Below are 22,337 nucleotides of genomic sequence, written 5' to 3'. Positions count from 1 at the left end.
ACTACATATTTGTATGACAGGGTCAAAAATTTAATAATATACTCAGATGTGAACAAAAAAACTTTATTTTCCATAACTGGTCTAATTTTTTCCCAAGCTCCAAAGTTGAACAGGATGACAAAGTTCACTCATAGGACAGTGAAGCTCCAGAAGTTACTCCAAGGACCAGGGTGACTGGGTGGCTCAGTTGGTAAAGTGTCTGACTCTTGATGTTGGCTTGGGTCATGGTCTCAGAGTTGTGGGATTGGACCCCACATTGGGGTCTGTGCTGGGTGTGGACCCTGCTTGGTTTTCTCTATCTCCCTCTCCTTCTGCCCCCACTCTGCTTATGCACTCTCTCTCTCTAGAAATAAATGAAGAAAATAAAGAAAAAAAGATACTCCTAGGGCCACTGTATACACTTCTGAGGTTGACCCTTTCCTTGCTGCCATGAAATCCCATAAATTCCTGTTCACACAGAATCTATTTGTGGCTGAAAGGAGAAGGGAGAGAAAGGGTCCTTCAATGAGCATTTACTCAAGAGTATTTCCATTTGAAACAGAATGGTTGAACCAGAGGACGGAGGTACCTATAATAGGCAAGTTTGAGCAACACCTCGGCCTCCAGCCTTGCCCCCTAGCTTAGTGCAAACAGTTTTCCTTAAGTCTTCTCCAAATGTGTAGAGCTAATAAAGGCACCACCTATACAGCAACCCAAAACCATCATGTTCATCAGAATCCAAGTTAATGATGGTTTTTTAAAATAGAAGTCCCTGACTTTTTCAAGTTTCTGCATCATTTTCAGCAATTAGTGCTAACTTCATATTAAAAGCAGCTCTAATATTAGCCCAGAAAAGACCATGTTTGCTCTTCTCCTTGGGCCATTCCAAATAAGTCCTCTGTGTCATGAGAGCCCTCAGCTTGTGATACTTGCTGGGAATGCAGTTACGTGGAATGGGTTCCAGCAAGATCAGGATTAAGTTATTAGATCCTTCATGAAAGAGATTATGATGGGCAAAGTAGAGTTCATAATGGCACCACTCACTCTGGACAAAGTTAGGCGACAAAACAAAGATGGACTTGTAACTTTTCTCAATGCAGTTTATGATATTTTCCACGATGCTCTTGCCAGGAACAAAGTTTCTCTCATGGAGACAAATCCTTATACCTTCTTTTTCTAGGCAAGGTACCAGTTCATTCTTCACCCAGGCCGAATCATGTTCACTGTATGAAATAAAAGCATGGAACTGGAGGGTTCTTTGGACTTCTTCTAAAGGTATGTTCCTTGCCCTACGCCGGGTCTGGGTCCACTGACACACCATCCTGAGATACCAGGGCAGATCAAAGTAGATACAGAGGGTGGTCACAGTAGCAGTCAACACCAGCATAGTGACCCCAATGGTAATAAGCAGCAGAGTTGTGTTGCAGGATAACTGAGACACGTGAAAGTCCTTCAGCAGGGTTCCCTTGTAGTTTTCTGGATAGTCACACTTGTAAGAATCAGGCCAACCTTCTATTACTTCATGGGATACTCGGCCTAGACTTTGGACAAATTCTCTGAGCTCACATGTACATTGGAATGGATTGTTCCCTGCTCTTATGGACCTAATCTTCTGGCAGCTCTGGAAGAAATCAGCTGATGGGTTGGAAATTGAATTAGAGTCAATGATCAGTACAGAAAGGCTGCTAAAAGTACCACAGTCTGGAAGGTGGGCTAAAGAATTGGAAGCAACATTGAGTTCTTGCAAAGCTTCTAGTTTCATGATTGGCTTAGGAATGCTGCTTATTCTGTTATAATGAAGATCAAGCACCTTGACCTTGGGAGGTAAACATCTGAAAACAGAGTCAGTAAGTATATTTGAAGACAAATTTAACACGACTATACTTCCAACCCAAGTGCAGTCTCCATCATGTCTATCATATTCCAAAGAATTCCCACTAACATCCAATATTTCCAAAGATGTCATATGCTTAGTCATGAGACTTACTTTATAAAGGTCTTCTAATTTATTCTTTCGTAAGATAAGTGTTTCCAATCTAACAAGTTGGGAACAATTTTGAAAAATACTATCTGTGAAAAGATTCTGGGTAAAGTTCAAAAACTTAAATGTGTTTGATGGTGGAGGACAAAGCATGTGTATAAAACGTGTATCTGATATGGTTAACATCATAATATTCATCTCAGAAAAAATTGTGTATAACACAGTCTGTGAATAAAGGAAAACCTCATTTTTAACATGCTCTATTTTCAATGCCTTCAGTGTTGTTTTAGAATAATGAAAATTTTCTTTCTCAATTTTGTCAAATATTGTTAAATTATAAATATTGAGATATTCTACAGGTTTGGGCCAAAGAGATCGAAAAATATCAACTAGACATTTCCAAGTTGTTTTCATATGTCTGAGAGTAACATTCAGTAAAGTTGGACCTCTAGTGAGTCCCAATGAAAAGGTAATGAATAGTCCACAATTACTATCATTCAATTTAATATTAGTCAGTTGTAAGCACACTAAACTATTAACTAATATGCTCACTTGGACAGAGAAGAGCTGATTTGGAGGAAAAACAAGGTCAAGTGTTTTTGTATTTAAAATTGGAAGACTTTCTGTTTCATTTGCATAATATCTTTCTAAATCCAGAAGGATATAATTTAGATGCAGATGAGCAATTGGTAGCAGATCTAATTGTCGTAACTTTGTAGCACTTAATCCTAAGAAATGTAGTTGTGTCAGGTTGCCAAATTCCTTACAGATGGGCAGGACATCAAAGTCATTGAATGAGAGGTCTAAATGCTTGAGACTTGTGATAAGATGGCAGGATATATTCTGTAACTGATTGTGAGATAAATCCAAATATTCCAAATTCTGGTTGAACTTGAAAATTCTAAAATCAAGGCACCAGATTCTATTATGAGAAAGTCTCAAAACTTTAAGCCCTGAGAGATAGCTCATGTCAGAGATATGAAGCTCAGATATGCGGTTCTGAGACATATCTAAGATTTTCATTTTTGGTGGCAGGTTTTTTGGGACATGAGTAAGTTTCATATTTGACATGTCCACGGCAAATTCACTCTCTTCAGAAAATTGGATTATGTTTCCAACTATTAGGATCACAAGGCATACAAAGTGAAAGCTTCCTGTGATTGAGTCTTTGTCTTTGGTCATGATGTTGAAATGGCTATTCCCCAAAGGGTTGTTGCTGTTCTTCAGAGCATCTTGATATGTGTCCAAATTCTAGAAATATAATACACATGAAGATATATAAATATTGGATGATGGCTCTCCAACCTCCACTTGCAAAACACAAAATCTTAATGATCTTTTCATTCACTGTAAGAGTCATATCTGTCCACAGAGTTAAGGGTGATGTTTTCCCAGTTATGTAGCTTGTTGGTACCAGGGGAGGCAATACAGACCTTATTATCCAAGAAATATGGTTCTGTGTTTTATCCTGTCTGGGCACTCTCTTAGGGGTCCACTCAGGGGCGTGGCTTTGTTTCACCCTCTTCAGAATTTTCTCAGGGCTGGAGTAGGCTGCTTGGTAATGTTTATTGAAAACCTTTAAAGGTAAACATACTAGCCATAGGTACCTAGAACAAGGAATAACAAATGTGACAAATAGCACACAAACCAAAAAGCCAGGGAAGGAAGAGAGATATGGGGGGAAAAGTCTTTGTAACACCCCATGTTTGCCACAAAATGTAAAGAGATACACATATGTCCAGGGCCGTATGGAAGCCCAAAAAAGATAAGAAAATCCTCAACTTTCATCTCTGACTGACCTTTGACTCTGTGAAGGCAGAGTTGTAAATAGCCAGGACAAGCATTGAGGAAATGCATCAACACAGAGCCAATCTACAAAGATCAGAAGTTTTCTTTTATTTTTTCCCTAGGTGTTTAAGAAAATCCCCATCAAAGCACTAACTAGCCAGTAAGCTAATGGAGCAGAGAAGTCAATGGGCACACATAACAAAGAATACAGTCCTTACACAATAGTTTAGAACAGTCACTGAGCAAACAACCAACAACACCCCACAACATGTAGCAACAACAAACCATGGGAGAGAGAATCTGAGTTACCACCTTGTTATATTTCCAGAGTTACCACATTACAATACTCAAAATGCCTACTTTAAACAATAGGAGGCATGCAAATAAATTAGAAAGTATTATCCATTTACAGAAAAAAAAAAAAAAAAGAACAAAGTTAGAGAAGTGACACTACCCAACTTCAAGACTTCTTATAAACCTACAGTAAACAAGACAGTATGGGATCAGTGAAAGAATGGATGGAGAGATCAATGGACCAGAATAAAGAAGTTAGAAATAGGCCCACACAAATATAGCCATCTGGTCTTTGACAAAGAAGCAGATGCAATTCCGAAGACAAAAGACCGTCTTTCCAACAAATGGTACTGGAACTATATATAAGACATCCACATGCAACAAAAAAAGGTGGGGGGAAGTTGTAACACAGAACTTATACTTTTTCACAAAAATTAACCCCAAATGGATCATAAACCTAAATATAAACTATAAAACTAGAAAGCTTCTAGGGGATAATATAAGAAGAATCTAGCTGACTTTGGGTTTGGAGATGACTTTTTAGATACACTATCAAAAGTAAAATCATGAAAGAAAACATTGTTAAAGTTGGACTTCACTAAAATTAAAATTTTCTACTTTGCAAAAGACACCATTAAGACAACGAAAATACAGGCCCCTGGCGGGGAGAAAATATTTACACAACACATATCTGATGAAGGACTTGTGTTCAAAATATACAATGAACTCTTAAATTCAGCAATAATAAAATAACAATTTAAAAATGGACAAAAGTTCTGAACAGCGACCTCACCAAATAGCTAATTAGAATATGATATGTTACTCAATATCATATGTCATCGGAGAATTGCAAACTAAAATACTGAGATACCATTACATACCAATGAGAGTGGCCAAAATCCTGAAACACCAAATATTAGTGAGGCTCTGGAGCAACAGGGACTTTCATTCATTGTTGGTGGGACTTCAAAATGGTATAGACACTTTGGAAGACAGTCTGCCAGCTTCTTACAAAAATAAATATACTCTGACCATATTGGGTACATACTCCTAGGTATGTACCCAAATTAATTGAAAATCTAGTCCACAGAAAAAGTGTGCATGTAGATGTTTATAGCAGCTTTATTCACAACTACCAAAAACTAGAAGCAACAGTATGTCCTTCAGTTGGTAGAAAGGTAAACTGTAGTACATCCATACAATGGAATATTATTCAGTGCTGAAAAGAAATGAGTGGTCAAGCCACAAAAAGTCACAGAGGAACCAAATGTATATTTCTAAGTAAAAGAAACAAATCTGAAATGGCTACATGCTGTATAATTCCAACTCTGTGGTATTCATAAAAAGGCAAAACTAAAGAGAAAATAAAAAGATCAATGGTTACTAGTGTTTGGAGAAGAGAGGGATGAATAACCAGAGCATAGAGGATTTTTAGGATGGTGAAGCTGTTCCATATGATGTAATAGTGGATACAGGACCTTCTGCATTTGTCAAAGCCCAAAGAACTATACAACACAAAGACTGAATCCAAATATAAATTACGGATCTTAGTTAGCAATAATATATCAATTATATAATGTAACACACTAATGCAAAATGTAATAGGAAAAGCTGTACACAGTGGAGAAGGGGTATATGAAAACTGCTGGAGAAAGACAACTATCATATGATCTCCCTGATATGAGGAAGTGGTGATGCAACATGGAGGCTTAAGTGGGTAGAAGAATAAATGAAACAAGATGGGATTGGGAGGGAGACCAACCATAAGTGACTCTTAATCTCACAAAACAAACTGAGGGTTGCCGGGGGGAGGGGGTTTGGGAGAAGGGGGTGGGATTATGGACATTGGGGAGGGTATGTGATTTGGTGAGTGCTGTGAAGTGTGTAAACCTGGTGATTCACAGACCTGTACCCCTGGGGATAAAAATATATGTTTATAAAAAATAAAAAATTAAAAAAAAAAAAACTGCTGGACTATTTGCTCAATTTTTCTATAAAGCTAAAACTTCTCTAAAAAAATAGAGTCCATTAATTTTAAAAGAGGAGAAGTATATAGAAATGTAACAAATTCCTGCATATTAATTTTGTATCCTGCAATTTTACTGAATTCGTTTAACAATTCTATTAGCTTTTCTGTGGACTCTTTAGGATTTTCTCCATATACTATCATGTCATCTGCAAATAGTGAAAATTGTACTTCTTCCTTACCAATTTGGATGCCTTTTATTTCTTTTTCTTGTCTGATTGCTCTGGCTAGGACTTCTGGTACCATGTTAAATAAGACATCCTTGTGAGAATGGACATCCTTGTCTTGATCCTGATCTTGGAGGCAAAGCTCTCAGTTTTTCACTGTTGAGTATGATGTTAGCTGTGAGTTTTTCAAATAAGGCCTTTATTATGTTGTGGTATGTTCTCTCTAAACCTATTTTATTGAGTGTTTTCTTTGATGAATAAATGTTGTACTTTGTCAGATGTTTTTTCTGCATCATTTGGGTTGATCATGTGGTTTTTATCCTTTCTCTTAATGTGATATATCATGTTGATTGATTTGCAAATGTTGAACCACACTTGAATCCCAGAAATAAATCCCACGAGATTGTGTTGAATCATTTTTGTAATAATTTAGTTTGCTAATATTTTGTTGAGAATTTTTGTATCTATTTTTCTTTGATACTAGAGTTCTCTTTTTCTGTTGTGCCTTTATCTGGTTTTGGTAGCAAGGTAATTCTGGCCTCAGAGAATGAATTTTTGAGCTTTCTTTCCTCTCCTGTTTTTGGAATAGTTTGAGAAGAATAAGTATTAACTCATCTTTAAATGTTTGATAGGTTTCACCTGTGAAGCTTTCTGGTCCTGGACTTTTGTTTGCAAGATTCTGTCTCATTGCTGGTAATCAGTCTGTACAGATCTTCCACCTCCTTGGTTAAGTTTTTTCCTGGTATTTTATTATTTTTGGTGCAATCATAAATGGGATTTTTTTTTCTCTTAATTTCAAACTGAACAACAGGAAAAATGGATAAAATCCATTTGTAACCTTCCAAAACTGAATCTGAGAAATAGAAAATTTGAACAGACTGATTACTAGCAATAAAACTAGATCCATATTAAAAAAAACTCCCGGGGCACCTGGGTGGCTCAGTGAGTTAAAGCCTCTGCCTTCAGCTCAGGTCATGATCCCAGAGTCCTGGGATCGAGCCCCACATTGGGCTCTCTGCTCAGCAGGGAGCCTGCTTCCCTCTCTCTCTCTCTGCCTGCCTCTCTGCCTACTTGTGATCCCTGTCTGTCAAATAAATAAATAAAATCTTTTAAAAAAATAAAAAATAAAAATAAATTGAAAAAACTCCCAAAAAGCAAAAGTCCAGGAACAGATGGTTTCACAGACAAATTCTACCAAACTTTAAAGAAGAATTAATATCTGGTCTTCTCAAACTATTCAAAAAAATAGAAGATGAAGAAAAGCTTCCAAATTCATTCTATGAGGCCAGCATTACCCTAAAACTAAAACCAGAAAAGACACTACCAAAAAAATAGAAAAAGAAGAAGAAGAAGAAGAAGAAGAAGAAGAACTATAAGCCAGTATCTCTGATGAACACAGATGCAAAAATCCTCATTAAAATAAAAGCAAAATTGGGGCGCCTGGGTGGCTCAGTGGGTTAAAGCCTCTGCCTTTAGCTCAGGTCATGATCCCAGGGTCCTGGGATAGAGCCCCGCATGGGGCTCTCTGCTCCGTGGAAAGCCTGCTTCCTCCTCTCTCTCTCTGCCTGCCTCTCCGCCTACTTGTGATATCTCTCTCTGTCAAATTAAAAAAAAAAAAAAAAACTTAAAAAAAATAAAAGCAAAATGAATCTAATAAGATTTTTAAAAATCACTCACCACTCTCAAGTGGGATTTATTCCAGGGATGTAAGTGTGGTTCAGTATTTGCAAAGCAATTAATGTGATATATCACATCAAGAGAAAGGATAAAATTGTATGATCATTTCAATAATGCAGAAAAGCATTGTAGCATCCGTTCATGATAAAAACTCTCAACACCCCTCAAATCTAAGTAGGTTTACATTATATAACGGATAATGAAAAGAGATTTATTTTGTGAATGCAACAACAAAAGACCCTGAATAGCCAAAGCAATCTTGAGAAAGAACAAAGCAGAGGTATCAGTGCCTTAGATTTCAAGATATATTACAAAGCTGTAGTAAGAAAAAAACTGTACTTGCACAAAAATAGACACATAGATGAATAGAACAGAATAGAGAGCCCAGAGCTAAGCCCACATTTATATGGTCGATTCATCTACAATTAAGGAGTCAATACTATACAATGGGGAAAACCAATCTCTTCAAAAAATGGTATTGGGAAAACTGGACTACTTCTTATACCACACAAAAAAATAAAATCAAAATGGATTTTAAAAAATTAAAAAAGGGGGGGGGGGAACCTGGGTGGCTCAGTGGGTTAAAGCCTCTGCTTTCGGCTCAGGTTATGATCTCAGGGTCCTGGGATCGAGCTCCGCATCTGGACTTCCTGCTCAGCAGGGAGCCTTTTTCCCCTCCCCCCCCTCTCTGCCCCCCTCTCTGCCTGCTTGTAATCTCTGTCTGTCAGATAAATAAATAAAATCTTTAAAAAAAAAAAAAAACCAGGAAAAAAAAAGAAGAAAAAAAAATTAATAGAAATGGTTTCTGAAGAAGCACAGGCATTGACTTAGTAAACAAAAGTTTTAAATCAACTGTCTTAAAAGTTAACAACATGACTATGGTCTCTTTTCATTGGCTTAGAGGATACTTTATTCTCTTTTATTTTTTTTTTTAAAGATTTTATTTATTTATTTGCGAGAGTGAGAGAGAGCATGAGAGGGGAGAATATCAGAGGGAGAAGCAGACTCCCCATGGAGCTGGGAGCCCAATGTGGGACTTGATCCCAGGATTCTGGGATCATGACCTGAGCCAAAGGCAGTTGCCTAACCAACTGAGACACCCAGATGCCCACTTCAGTCTCTTTTAAAAGGCAGTCCTTTATCCCTCCAAAATGTGGTATCACTCAGTTTGATAATCTAAAATTGTACAAAAGGGCAACCAAGAAGCTCTTTCCAGAAACTGTAAGACATTCTCAAGAGAGGACACCAGTATTCAGTTTGGCACTAAACTCAGCCATCTGCTGCAGCCAGTGACTTCTCATGGATAAAGTGTTAACAACCCAATTAACTCTTTCTCCAGTGACTAATCTTACCAATGAGTTATTTTCTAGCTCTTTTCTGAAAACCTGACACATGTAGAATGTCCCCTGTGTTACCAGAAAACATTACTTTTTGGTATAAATGACTCTTAAATGGTAAGTAGCGTCCATGTTAAAAGGACTGTGTATGAACTATAAAACAAAGTAAGAGGATGATGCTGTATTTCCTCTCCTACATCTTTCTAAGAAAAGTGGACCAAATGTGGCTTATTAGGGCTTCTGAATGATTAGATGAGTGTGAGATAAGCTGCTGGTGGTCATTGTGAAGCCATGCATGCAGTTAGCCAGATTTTCAGATCCTTAACCAAGGCATGGCCAAGGCAACATGAGATAACCATTTATCGCATGGGGGGGTACCTAGGTGGCTCAGTTGGTTGAGCGTCCAGCTCTTCATTTTGGCTCAGGTCATGATCTCAGGATCCTGGGATCGAGGCCCACATTAGACTCCATGCTCAGCAGGGAGTTTGCTTGAGGATTCTCTCTCCCTCTTCCTCTGCCCCTCCTCCTGCTCATGCTCACATGCTCTCTTTCTCAAATAAAAACAAATAAATCTTTTTAAAAAAGGAATGGGGAGGAGGGTGGCTGACAGGTTGGAAGGTCTATCCACCTGTGGCTTGGTGTCTGAATCTCTGTGGTATCTGAAGGACAAATCCTTTTGTGAGGGTAGCAATTGGAATAAAGCCAAGTTTGGACACAAACAAGGAAGAACCCCCTCCTTCCTCCACCTCCATGAACTGGACCTTAGCAAAATCAGTTGTAGCAATGAACCCACTGTTCATGGAGCCATAAGAGAAGTTAGATTAAGGTACACCAAACTGGACATTTATGACTGGCTGAGGGGTAGAAGCAGGCACATTAGCCCACAGACACCAGGTTTGTGACTGAGACAAAGCAGCGGAACTATAATTGTGCAAAAGATCAAGCAAGAATCTAGTCCCAGAGACAAAGACCTAACCCTAACTCATGGGTCTATACCATTCCAGCTTTGATCTGTGTGGAAAAGCATTTATGAGCCCCTGCAGGGAGCAAGAGCTAGCAGGACAGGGAGGGTTCCACAGCTGCCTAATTCCCACTGTACCCTCCTAAAAGCAGCAGTTGCAGCTGTGGTGGCCAGAGGGCAGAATCCTGCACCAGAGTGCCCACAATCACACCTGCCTGGAACCACCTACAGGTAGATGTTAGAGGTACTCTTACAGATTGGGAAGAGGCAGATGAGATAATGCATATACTCCACCCTTTGTGGTCATGGGAAATTTCTTTAATCACAGGATCTCATTATTTGACACAATTCCCATAAAAATGGATATGTGCTTTTCCAATTCACACTAGACCAAAAGCCACAAATTGAGAGAGACAGGAATTGGCATTTGATAATCTGAAAACATCAAGTCCCTACAGTTGACATGCTGATAAAACAGGAAAAGAGAGTGAAATATTAAAAAGTACATGTCAGTCTAAAACTGCTGTATGTATGGGATAACAGTTTCCCCAGAACCTATAAAGTCTCACTGTACTACAACAAATTCTAGGCACTGATGTTCATGACACTGTTGTCAAGTGATTGAGAAAAGATTACTTATCTGAAGAGTGGAGGCAGGTACATGAACCCACACATTCCATACTTGAGACTAGAACAAAGGGTTGGATGTGATTTCACTCTACCCTATTCAAGAGCTGATCTGCACAGCTAAACATCTAGAAGTTCTCAGGAGACAAGAGCAGACAGCATTTCTTAATATTGTTAATATTAATATTGTTTCTTGCATAGCAGGAACAACTGAAAGCAGATGTTGACTACTTGTTCAGTTTTATTAACAAAAGGATCCACAGTTCATACCTGAAGATATATTGGAAATAGTAAAACAGTTAAGAGATAAGTAGGGTTTCCATTAACCGTTCTTTGGGAGAGAAAGACTCTTCTGGGCTGGAGAATTTCATTACAAAATGGCATATGGTTGGTTAAAAGTCCCTAGGGACACCCGAGTGGTTTAGTCAGTTGAGCATCCAACTCTTGGTTTCGACTCATACTCAGATCATGATCTCAGGGTCATGAGATCAAGCCCTGCCTGCACTCGGCACTCAGCATGGAGTCTGCTTGAGATTCTTTCCCCCTCCTATTCCCACCCGCTCTGATCCTCCCCCCACCCCCCACCGTTCACACACACACTCACTCACTCTCTCTAAAATAAATAAATAAGTACGTACATACATACAGTTTTTAAAAGTCCCTCACTGCTCCTCTTCTAGAGCCTCTCCCAGTGTCCACCAAAACACCTAATAAAACACAGAAACTTTTAAAAAACCACCTTGCCACCAAAAACAAAGAAGGATAGAAAATTAATGGTAGGATCCAAAAACATCTACACCCATAAAAAGGTATCAGGAGCCTTATTAGGGAAAACCTGTCATACTCAAGCTTTGTCTCAGGAAAATAGACTCCTTGACAAATGATGAGAAGGAATTTCGTCCCTCCCTCTGTTTGCATATCTCTGTTTGCAGATGTATGATCTTATATGTAGAGAGTCTGAATGACTTCATGAAATAAAACTGTTAGAATTATTAAATTTGTTAAGGTTGCCGATTCAAAACCAACAAACAGAATGTTGCATATCTATGTATTAATAACAAACTATCTGAAAAAGAAATGAAAAAATATCCCATTTACAAATTCATCAAAAAGACTAAAATATCTGGGAATAATTTTAACCAAGGAAATGAAAGACCTGTATACTGAAAATTAGAAGACATTGATGAAAGAAGCTGAAAAAGATACAAACAAATGGAAAGATATCTTGTATTCATGGATCAGAAGAATTATACTGTTAAAAAGTTCACACTACCCAAAGCCATCTATAGATTCAGTGCAATCTTTATTAAAATTCCAATGGCATTTTTCACAGAAGTGGAAAAGAGAATTCTAAAATTCATATGTAATTACAAAAGACTCTAACTTGCAAAGCAATCCTAGGGCAGAACAAAGTTAGAGGCACCACACTACCTGATTTCAAACTATACTACAAAGCTGTAGTAATCAAAACAGTATGTGTTGGCTTAAAAACAGACATGTAGACCAGTGGAACAGAATTGAGAGCCCAGAAGTAAATCCATGTATACACAGTCAACTAATATTTGACAAGGGAATCAAAAATACTTGATAAGGAAAATGTAGTCTCTTCAGTGAATAGAATTGGGAAAACAGGATATGTGCATGTAAAAGAATTGGATCCCTATCTTACCCCACTTTCAAAAAAGCTTATTCCAAATGGATTAAAAACTCAACCAAAAAACCTGAAATCATTAAGTTCCTAGAAGAATATATAAGGGAAAACTCCCTGACATTGGTCTTGGCAATATTTTTTTGGATCTGACACCAAAAACATAGGCAACAAAACCAAAAATAAACAAATGAAACTACATCAAACTAAAAACATCTGTACAACACAAAAAAACAAGCAGCAAAATGCAAATTCAACCTATAAAATTGGAGAAAATATTTATAAATCATGTTATCTGATAAGGGATTAATATCCAAAGTATATGAGGAACTAAGATAACTCAATAGGAAATATTAAAATTAATATTAATAAGTTTTTAAAAAGAATTTGGTTAAAAAATGGACAGAAGCCCTGAATAGACATTTTTCCAAAGAACACATATGGATAGCCTATAGTACATCAGAAGATGCTCAAGGTCACTGATCATCAGGGAAATGCAAATCAAAACCACAATGAGCTATCACCTCATACTCATTAGAATGGTTATCAAAAAAAAACCTAGAAAATAACCTGTGTTGACAAGAATGTAGAGAAAAAGGAAACCTTGCACACCACTGAAGGTAAACTGGTGTAGCCATTGTGGCTAACAGTAGTTTCCTCAAAAAATTAAAAAGAGAATTAACATATGATCCAGCAATCCCACTCTGGACATATATCCAAAGGCAATGAAATCACTGTCTCAGAAAATAGTAGATCACCATATTCATTGCAGCATTATTCACAATAGCCAAGACATGAAAACAACCTAAGTGTCCAATGACAGATGAATAGGTAAAGAAAATGTGAGGTACATATAAAATGGAATGCCTTTTGTGACAACATGGATAGAACATGAGGACATTATGCTAAGTGAAATAAATACTGTATGATCTCATTTATATGAGAATCTAAAAAAGCCAAACTGATAGAAACAGAGAATAGAAAGGAGGTTGTCAAGGTCTTGGAGACAGGGGAAGTGAGGAGATGTTGGTCAAAGGGTAAAAGCTTCCAGATATAAGATGAATGAGTTCTGGGGATCTACTGTGCAGCATGTTAACAGTACTGTTTTATATACTTGAGAGTTGCTAAGAGAGCAGATTCTCACAACTGAAAATAAAAGGTACTTATGTGAGGTGTTAGATGTGTTAATTATGTATACCTATTGCAATAGGTATACATAAATATAGATATATAGAGATATATATGTATCAATTATCACATCATAGGTCTTAAATTTATACAAATCAATTATATCTCAATAAATCTGGGGGGAGGAAAAGAACTGAATAAGAGGTAGGGAAGCACTTGAGGGTGGGTGCATATTGCATGTATACACAGTCAACTAATATTTGACAAGGGAATCAAAAATACTTGATAAGGAAAATGTAGTCTCTTCAGTGAATGGAATTGGGAAAACAGGATATGTGCATGTAAAAGAGGAGGGCACATATTGCATGTACTAAGGAGGGCACATATTGCATGGAGCACTGGGTGTTATACGTAAACAATGAATCTTAGAAAACTACATCAAATACTAATGATGTATTACATGGTGACTAACACAACACATATAACAATACTTGTAAAAGGGCAAAGATAAGAGAACTGGGGGCTGTATTCATCAGGAATTGCAGTTTGTGTATGTAATACTCCATTAGGTGAAAGGATCAGAGAATTGGCAATGAGGATAAGAAAGTCTACTACTTAATACTGGTTCAAAACAAATAGATCACAATGAAAATACAACAGATAAAGACACGCAATGAATAACTGCATCAAAATTTACAAAGCAGAAATGCTAAAAACACAAGGAGATAGTGTTAGTGAAGACGTGTAATGCATTTCTCTGGGCCACAAATAGATCAAGCACATAAGGTAAGCATATGGGGATTTGAATAAAATAAGTAATAAAGGATTTAACAGAGTCTTTGAACCCATGAAAAAAGAATATTAAGTCCCCAGGTTTCATGGAGCATTTGCTAATATTGATTCTTAAGTCGAATAAATTTTCGCAGAAATTTGTAAAGTCATTTTTCAGACTACAAAATAAACTTTTTAAGCCATCTTTTTAAACATTCTAAACATTTTCTGAATCAAGAAAATCACATCTTCAATTACAAACTTTAAAAATTATGAGATCCCAATTACCAGGTCATAGGGTAGCTCTGTTTTTAATTTTTTGAGGAATCTCCACACTGTTTTTCAAAGTGATTCATAGCAGCAATGTTCACAACAGCCAAACTATGGAAAGAGCCAAGATGCCTTTCAACAGACGAATGGATAAAGAAGATGTGGTCCATATATACAATGGAATATTACTCAGCCATCAGAAAGGATGAATACCCAATGTTTGCATCAACATGGATGGGACTGGAGATTATGCTGGGTGAAATAAGTCAAGCAGAGAAAGTCAATTATCATATGGTTTCACTTACTTGTGGAACATAAGGAGTAACACGGAGTATGTTAGGAGAAGGAAAGGAAAAGTGAAGGGGGGCGGGAATCAGAGTGGGAGATGAACCATGAAAGACTGTGGACCCTGAGAGACAAACTGAGGGTTTTAGAGGGGAGGGGATTGGGGTGATGGGTAAGCCTGGTGATGGGTATTAAGGAGGGCACATATTGCATGGAGCACTGGGTGTTATATGTAAACAATGAATCTTAGAAAACTACATCAAATACTAATGATGTATTACATGGTGACTAACACAACACAATAAAAAAATAAAAATAAAATAAAAATTATGAGAAACAACAATGTGATGTGCACAGATTCTAGCCTCCTCCTCTTGCTCTAAATCCCCTAAATGATGGAGGAAATAATAACCTATGTGCACGCATGCACACACACACACACACAAAGTCAGAAAGAGAAGTCTTTCAGGGAACTGAAAGCAAGAGAAGTCTCTGAAAATCACAAGCAGATGGGACTATGATAGGACACTAGCTTTTCAAAGATGTCCATCTCCTAATCCCAGAACTTGTAAATATGCCATTACATGGAAAAAGGGAATTCAAGTTGAAGATGAAATTAAACTTGTTAATTCGCTAATCTTAAAATAAGAGGGGTATCCTAGATTATTCAAGTAGAATCAATGTAATTACAAGGGTCCTTAAAAACAGAAGAAGGAGGCAGAAGAGGTCAGTGATGTGATGTGAGAAGTGTTTGAGTTGCCATGAGGAAGGGGCCATGAGCCAAGAAATGCAGGTAGAATTCAGAAACTCAAGAAGGCAAGAAAATGGATTCTACCCTAGAGCCTCCAGAAGGAATGCAGCCTTGTCAACACCTTTATATAAGCCCAACAAGACCTATGTTGTAGTACTAACTTACGTAACTGTAAGACAGTAGATTTTTTTTTTGAAGCCACTGAATTGTGGTAATTTGCTGCAACAGCAATATTAAATTAATACACACTAGTTTGGCCCACCCTTCTGACAAACAGACTATGAAAGCAGATCAACAAGCAATTTGACATGGAGTGTCAACCACAATTTGGGTTGCACAATCAAAAAGCATGACACTTACAAAATAAACACCATGATAAAAAGGAACCAAACTCAGGATATAAGAGAAGCTAATACCCATGGAAACAGACATAAAAGAGCAGAATAGCCATTGATAATAGATAGACATCCTCAGTGAGAGAGAATAATTCTTAAAAGGAATGGAGTTTTACTTTCATGGAAATTAAAAACTTAAAAATTGAAATGGAAAACTCACTGTATGAGTTGAATTACAGAGTGGCAATGCTGATGTGAGAGGATTTGTGAGATGGAAGACCAGGAAGAGAAATTTTCCCAAAACACAGCACAAGAGGCCAAAGAACTACTAAAAGACTTGGAAGACAGATCCACCATCTGAATTACCAGAGGACAGACCAATCTCTGAGTCCCCCCACCCCGCAAAAAAAGGACAATAAAAGGGATGCAGGAAGGAATACTCTGCAAAGAAGGTAGGAAAATTTAGTGCTAAATTCCAATTAGTATTGATGATAAAAATTTTAATAACAACGTGGAACTAAAATTGCCAACAATTACAAGGGAGTTAGTAGACAGTGGGGCAGAGGGAGAGAGTGAACTAAAATCATGCTATGATCCTTGCCTGATTAAGGAGAATCTATAGATAGATCCAGTAAATTCAAGATGTTGCTAGAAAAATACAAGTCTAAGTATGTATATTATAAATTAAGAGTAATTATGAGAAAAACAAATAAAAGGGACAAATTCCAATCATTTGGTGGTGGGGAGAAGCACAGAATGAAGAAATCCTAATCCATCTAGCTCCTTACTGAAGGAATAATATGCAATGATTAATTAGGGTATTTCTAATATTACAAGAATACTTATTATTACTAGCAAATCTATGACAATAATACATAATAGATAAAAGGAGAAAAACAGATGAACATCTCCACAGATGTTAAAAATTCACTTGTTAAATTCAGCATTAATTTCTGCCTAAAAATACAACTTTAATTAAAGTAGATATTGAAAAGATACTTTGAAAATTTGATGAAAAATATATTACCTAACTTAAACATCCCAGTCCCAAGGCATTTCTGTCAAATTCAAAATCAAGAATGCTCACTGTTATTTAACAGTAGTCTAGATGTTCCAGCCATTATAATTAAGGTGGGGAGAGAGGAGGAGTGAGAGACAGAAATATTAGAATACAGAAAATAAATTGATCACTATTTTCAAATATATGAATGTTAGCTTGGAAAATCCAAGAGAAGTAATGGAAAAACTGTTAAACCAGTAAAAGGGAATGAAAAAGTGGCCAGTACAAAATAAATTATTTTTTGAAAAGGAAATCTAATTTTCCAAAAATAGTGGGTTGTCAAGTAAATTATGGTTATCTCCATATAATTAAATATTACCATTGGCCTTTAAAAATGATGAAAAGTTAATTTCATGGGAAATTGCACACCATCTATATGTAAGTGACAAAGGTTTATTTTTAAAATGTACAGCAAAAAGTATGTATAGACACATGTGGGTAAATTAAGATACATATCAAGATATTAAGTAATGATCTCTACATGGTGGGATTATAAGGGAGTTTTATTTTCCTCTTAGCTTATTTTCAACATTCAAAATTAAGAAGAGCACATTGTTGGGGTGCATGGGTGGCTCAGTTAGTTAAGAGTCTGAATCCTGGTTTTAGCTCAAGTCATGATCTCAGGGTCATGAGATGGAGCCTCCTATCAGGCTCTACACTGGGTGTGAAGCCTGCATAGGATTCACTCTCTCTCCTTCTGCCCCTCCCCACTGCTTGCACTCACTCTCTCTCCAAAAAAAAATCAATTAATTAAAAACTAATTAAAAATTATAACAATTTAAAAAATAGTTTAAAATTAACTAATTAAAAATCTAAAATTTAAAAATATGTAAAAAAGAGCACATTATTTGCTCAGAAAATATATCAAAGAATTAAAAAGCAATAGTTATTAATAGGAATTATGCCCAATCTCACAAAAGATAAAAACGCTCCCTATGTTTACTGCAGCATTATTTACAAAAGCCAGGATATAGACACAGCTAAAGTGTCCATCCATAGATGAATGGATAAAGAAGATATTTATACAGTATTTATACACCTCAACATAATTACACTTGTTATTTGCAATAACGTGGAGGGACCTGTAATGCTAAGTGAAGGAAGTCAGAGAGAGAAAGACAAGTACCTTGATCTCACTTATACGTAGGATCTAAAAGACAAAACAAACAAACAACAAAAAGTAGAAAACAGACCCTAAATACAGAGAACAAACAGGCAGTTGCCAGAGGGGAGAGGGGTGGGAAGAATGGGCAAAATGGGGGAAGTGGAGTGGGAGGTACCGGCCTCCAGTTACGGAAAGAATATGTCAAGGTGATAAAAGCTACATTGTAGGGAATATAATCGATGTCATTGTCATAGCATCCTATGGTGACACATGGTAACCACACTTGTGATGAGCACTGCATAACATTTAAACTTGTTGAATCACAAAGTTGCAAACTGATACTAATGTATTAAAGCTAATGTAATGTTGCCTGTCAACCATACTTGATTTTTTTAAAAATGCATATTAGAGAAGCCATAAGAGACTCTTAATCTCACAAAACAAACTGAGGGATGGGGGAGGGAGGGAGTGGGGAGGGGGTGGTGGCGTGATGGACATTGGGGAGGGTATGTGCTATGGTGAGTGCTATGAAGTGTGTAAACCTGGTGATTCACAGACCTGTACCCTTGGGGCTAATAATACATTATATGTTTATAAAAAATTAAAAAAATTATTTTAAAAAATGCATATTAAACAAGCCAGGACATAACATTTAGATGAATCATGTTCTGAATCTCAGTTTAGACAGACCCAGTAAAGAAGTTACTTGAATAAAAGAAGGAGAAAGGATTTTAAGATGGACCCAGCATTAGATTCTATTAAAAAATAACAAATGTTGGGGCACCTGGGTGGTTCAGTGTGTTAAAGCCTCTGCCTTTGCCTCAGGTCATGATCCCAGGGTCCTGGGATGAGCCCCGCATAGGGCTCTCTGCTCAGCAGGGAGCCTGCTTCTCCCTCTTCCTCTGCCTGCCTCTCTGCCTACTTGTGATCTCTGTCTGTCAAATAAATAAATAAAATCTTTTTAAAAAAATAATAGTAAATGTTCATTTTTGATAAATGCTTTGGCCATGTAGGAAAACGTACATCTTTTAAAGATACAGAATGACGGTTTTACAGAGGGAATGTTAGGACTTCTATAATTTAAGATATTTAAGCACAAAAAGATAAAGTGATCAAATGGGACTTTTTATTTCTTAAAAATTAAAAAAAGTATAATTATTTTTACCTACCAAACTGGAAGAATTAAAAACTATAATGGCCAGTATTGGCAGGTGTGACTAAAATAAAAGCTTTTGTTTATTACCAGCAGGAATGAAAAATTAGTACAAACTTTCTGAAGGGCAATTTGTTCACAAACATAAATTCCTTAAGAACATGTTTATCCTTATTTTAGCAATTACACTTCTCAGAATTTTTTCCTAAAGGAATTATCAGAAATACACATAAAAATATTACTCTGAAAATGCTTGTGACATATGAAAAATTGAAAAAAAAATAATATTGTCTAGTGTAGAAAACAGTTTAATTAGTTATTGTATACCTATAACATGGAACATCATGCAGCCTCAAATATTATACTTTTGAAGTAATAGAAAATGTTATGTAGGGGCGCCTGGGTGGCTCAGTGGGTTAAAGCCTCTGCCTTCGGCTCAGGTCATGATCCCAGGGTCCTGGGATCGAGCCCCGCATCGGGCTCTCTGCTTAGCAGGGAGCCTGCTTCCTCCTCTCTCTCTCTCTCTGCCTGCCTGCCCGCCTGCTTGTGATCTTTCTGTCAAATAAATAAATAAAATCTTAAAAAAAAAAAGAAAATGTTATGTAAATATAGTTTATATTTATGTTAAATATAAATTATAAATAACATAATGAATAAAAGATACAAAATCATGTATGTAGTAGGACTCGAATTTTGTAAAATATGATTAAACCCTGACAAAATATATAAAGCCTTAGGCAAAAGAGAATAGAAAGAAATATATCAAATGCAAACAGTGATTATTTCTGGATCTCTGAATCATAGATATTTCATTCTCTTTCTTATATTTTGCTTGTAGTTGCAAAATTTCTAATTTTGAACATTTTCTTGACTCAAAAGATTTGGCTCAAAATATAGCTAATGTAAACATATTTTATATATATTTTTAAAAGATTTTATTTATTTATTTGACACAGAGAGAGAGATCACAAGTAGACAGAGAGGCAGGCAGAGAGAGAAAGGGGGAAGCAGGGTCCCCGATGAACAGAGAGCCTGATTCCAGGCTTGATCCCAGGACCCTGAGATCATGACCTGAGCCAAAGGCAGAGGCTTAACCCACTGAGCCACCCAGGTGCCCCAACATATTTTATATTTAGAGAAACATGCTTGTATTATTTGGAATTTTGATACATACAGAAAATTTCTTTCACACGATAGTGGATCATTGACACTAGTTAGTGAGATACCCCTCCACTGTGTCTGTGTTCAGGGGACTGAAACTCAGCCACCATGTAAGAAGGTGGACCAGCTGAGAACATCCTACCCGCCTCCCTCTACCCCCCCCCCCACACAAATATTGCTCCAAGGGTATTTATATCCTCAAGCAGCTCCTACTGTATATACTTAACAAGCCAGCCAGGAGCCTTTCTACTTAAGCAAAATAAAGGAGAGGGGAAAGAGGAAGAAGACGGTCAGAGAGTACATAATTTGTTTTAAAAGGAAGTAAAGAGATCAAAGGTAAAGTTTTTTTTATTTTTTTCTTTAATGCATCCAATAAGAAGAGGGAGAAAAAAAAAAGACAGATGGACACTCTATTTCGATGGGGGAGAAACAAAAAAACTCTGGTGGATAGGTTCTATGAACATTGAAACCACGAAAAAGACACGATGAACAAAACATTGAGATAAATGCGAGTCCCTGGTTAAGTCAAGTAAGAAAGAAAGAACGACATCGCTTTATTTGCCCAGGTTTAGGTTAGAGACCTGGAAGAAAGCAGCGCTAGACCCATCCCTGCCACTTCCTGCATTTAATAAATGTTTATTTAATGGCTGTGCCAGGTATCAGGTGCTGGGGATAGAGATAGGAAGAGCGTTGGTGTAATCCCTGCTTTCAGAGTGCTTCATGAGTGACAGATACGAAGGAACGGCTACAGCCCCAGTGATGAGGGGGAGCAAAGGCTCAGGTCTACTAGAAAAACACATAACTTACTAGAAAAACACATACTTCTGCGCAAGGGGCAGAAACTGCAGTCAACGTCCCTGGAAGCAAGCAACAAGAGGGAGAGGTGAGAAATGCAGACAGAAACAGACGAAATGACATCAGTTAGTGTCTTCCGTGAACTATGGCTGCAAGTGCCAGTTCTTTTTAACCTCTCTTCAAGACAGCCGTGAAGACACCCCACTTTTCATGGTTCTTGGAAATGAAAAGGACAGCCGCAACTTTTTTCAAAGGACACTGAAACTCATCCGGCAAACATTCCAAAGAAGGGCTACCCCTCTCCTGTGCCATGGTTGGCATTTTCTCGCATACTTGAGGTCCTTCTGCCATATTTTGAACAATCCAGAAAAGCCTGCTCACTTACCGCGGTGTTCCTTTCCCAGGAGAAGAGGAAAGTCCTTTCCAAAACGCAAGGGAAACCGAGCGCCTGACCGAAGGCAGGTCCCTGGTTTAAGCAAAGCGGTGCCACAGAAACGATTTTGTGCCATCTGTTGAGCCTTCCTGGAATTACACCGACGTAGGAATTTCCTTGCCAAAGATCACGTGAAAAGTCCATGAGTCAGCCCGATTTTCTGGGCTAAGGAACTCAAACTGTAATCCAGTCTTTAAATTCGTGCGAGCAGACGGTTTAGGACGATTTCAGTGGGAAGGAAAAGGTTCCTTCTAAGGGAAGATTAATCTCTGAGAGTATGCAGCCGCTCTGTTGAACCGTCACCAGAGAGGAGCTACTGAATGTGGGGTGATCAACCCAGTTAACATTTCCAAAATAACTGCAACCACCATTCTCAAGCTATTTGGGAGCATTGCTTCAGCTGGATGAGGTACTTTAAAGTAAAAGAAGCTTAGGTCCATTTGTGTGTTGATAAAAAATCAACTTTCACGGAAAGTGTAGTAGTTGATATGTATGTATATAGCCAGACCTGGGGGGGGGGGGGAGTTTCATCCTGTTTCCCCACACTCTGACTAACATTTGGTATTATTAGATGCATTAATTCTTTTTTTTTTTTTTTACTATTA

At 37.3% G+C, this 22,337-nt stretch overlaps 2 protein-coding genes across 10 annotated transcripts in view; both read right to left on the bottom strand.

The window, feature by feature from the left end:
- TLR1 (toll like receptor 1) overlaps positions 1-21,775 on the bottom strand; it is a 35,571-nt gene extending 13,796 nt beyond the window's left edge. The window contains exon 1 of the mRNA XM_059163534.1: positions 21,685-21,775. The gene's annotated coding sequence lies outside the window, so the exon portion shown is untranslated. The remainder of the gene's footprint in view (positions 1-21,684) is intronic.
- On the bottom strand, positions 48-21,935 carry TLR6 (toll like receptor 6). 9 transcript variants are annotated; one of them, XM_059163449.1, is made up of 4 exons: positions 21,685-21,748; positions 11,484-11,544; positions 3,394-3,567; positions 48-3,211 (listed from the first exon to the last, which is right to left on the bottom strand). In XM_059163449.1, exon 4 carries the CDS (start codon positions 3,140-3,142, stop codon positions 761-763), a length of 2,382 nt encoding a protein of 793 aa, XP_059019432.1. In that variant the 5' UTR covers positions 3,143-3,211; positions 3,394-3,567; positions 11,484-11,544; positions 21,685-21,748; the 3' UTR covers positions 48-760. The 9 variants fall into 9 exon arrangements, with proteins under 9 accessions (XP_059019432.1, XP_059019440.1, XP_059019457.1 ...); XM_059163457.1 differs by having other exon boundaries at positions 11,480-11,544; positions 21,685-21,746; XM_059163474.1 differs by lacking the exon at positions 21,685-21,748 and adding an exon at positions 17,053-17,132 and having other exon boundaries at positions 11,480-11,544.
- Positions 21,936-22,337: the final 402 nt, after the last annotated feature.

The sequence above is a fragment of the Mustela lutreola genome, chromosome 1, assembly GCF_030435805.1.
Source record: "Mustela lutreola isolate mMusLut2 chromosome 1, mMusLut2.pri, whole genome shotgun sequence".
Lineage (NCBI taxonomy): Eukaryota > Metazoa > Chordata > Mammalia > Carnivora > Mustelidae > Mustela > Mustela lutreola.
Note: the sequence above shows the minus strand (reverse complement) of the source record. Positions and strands in the feature narration are given on the sequence as shown.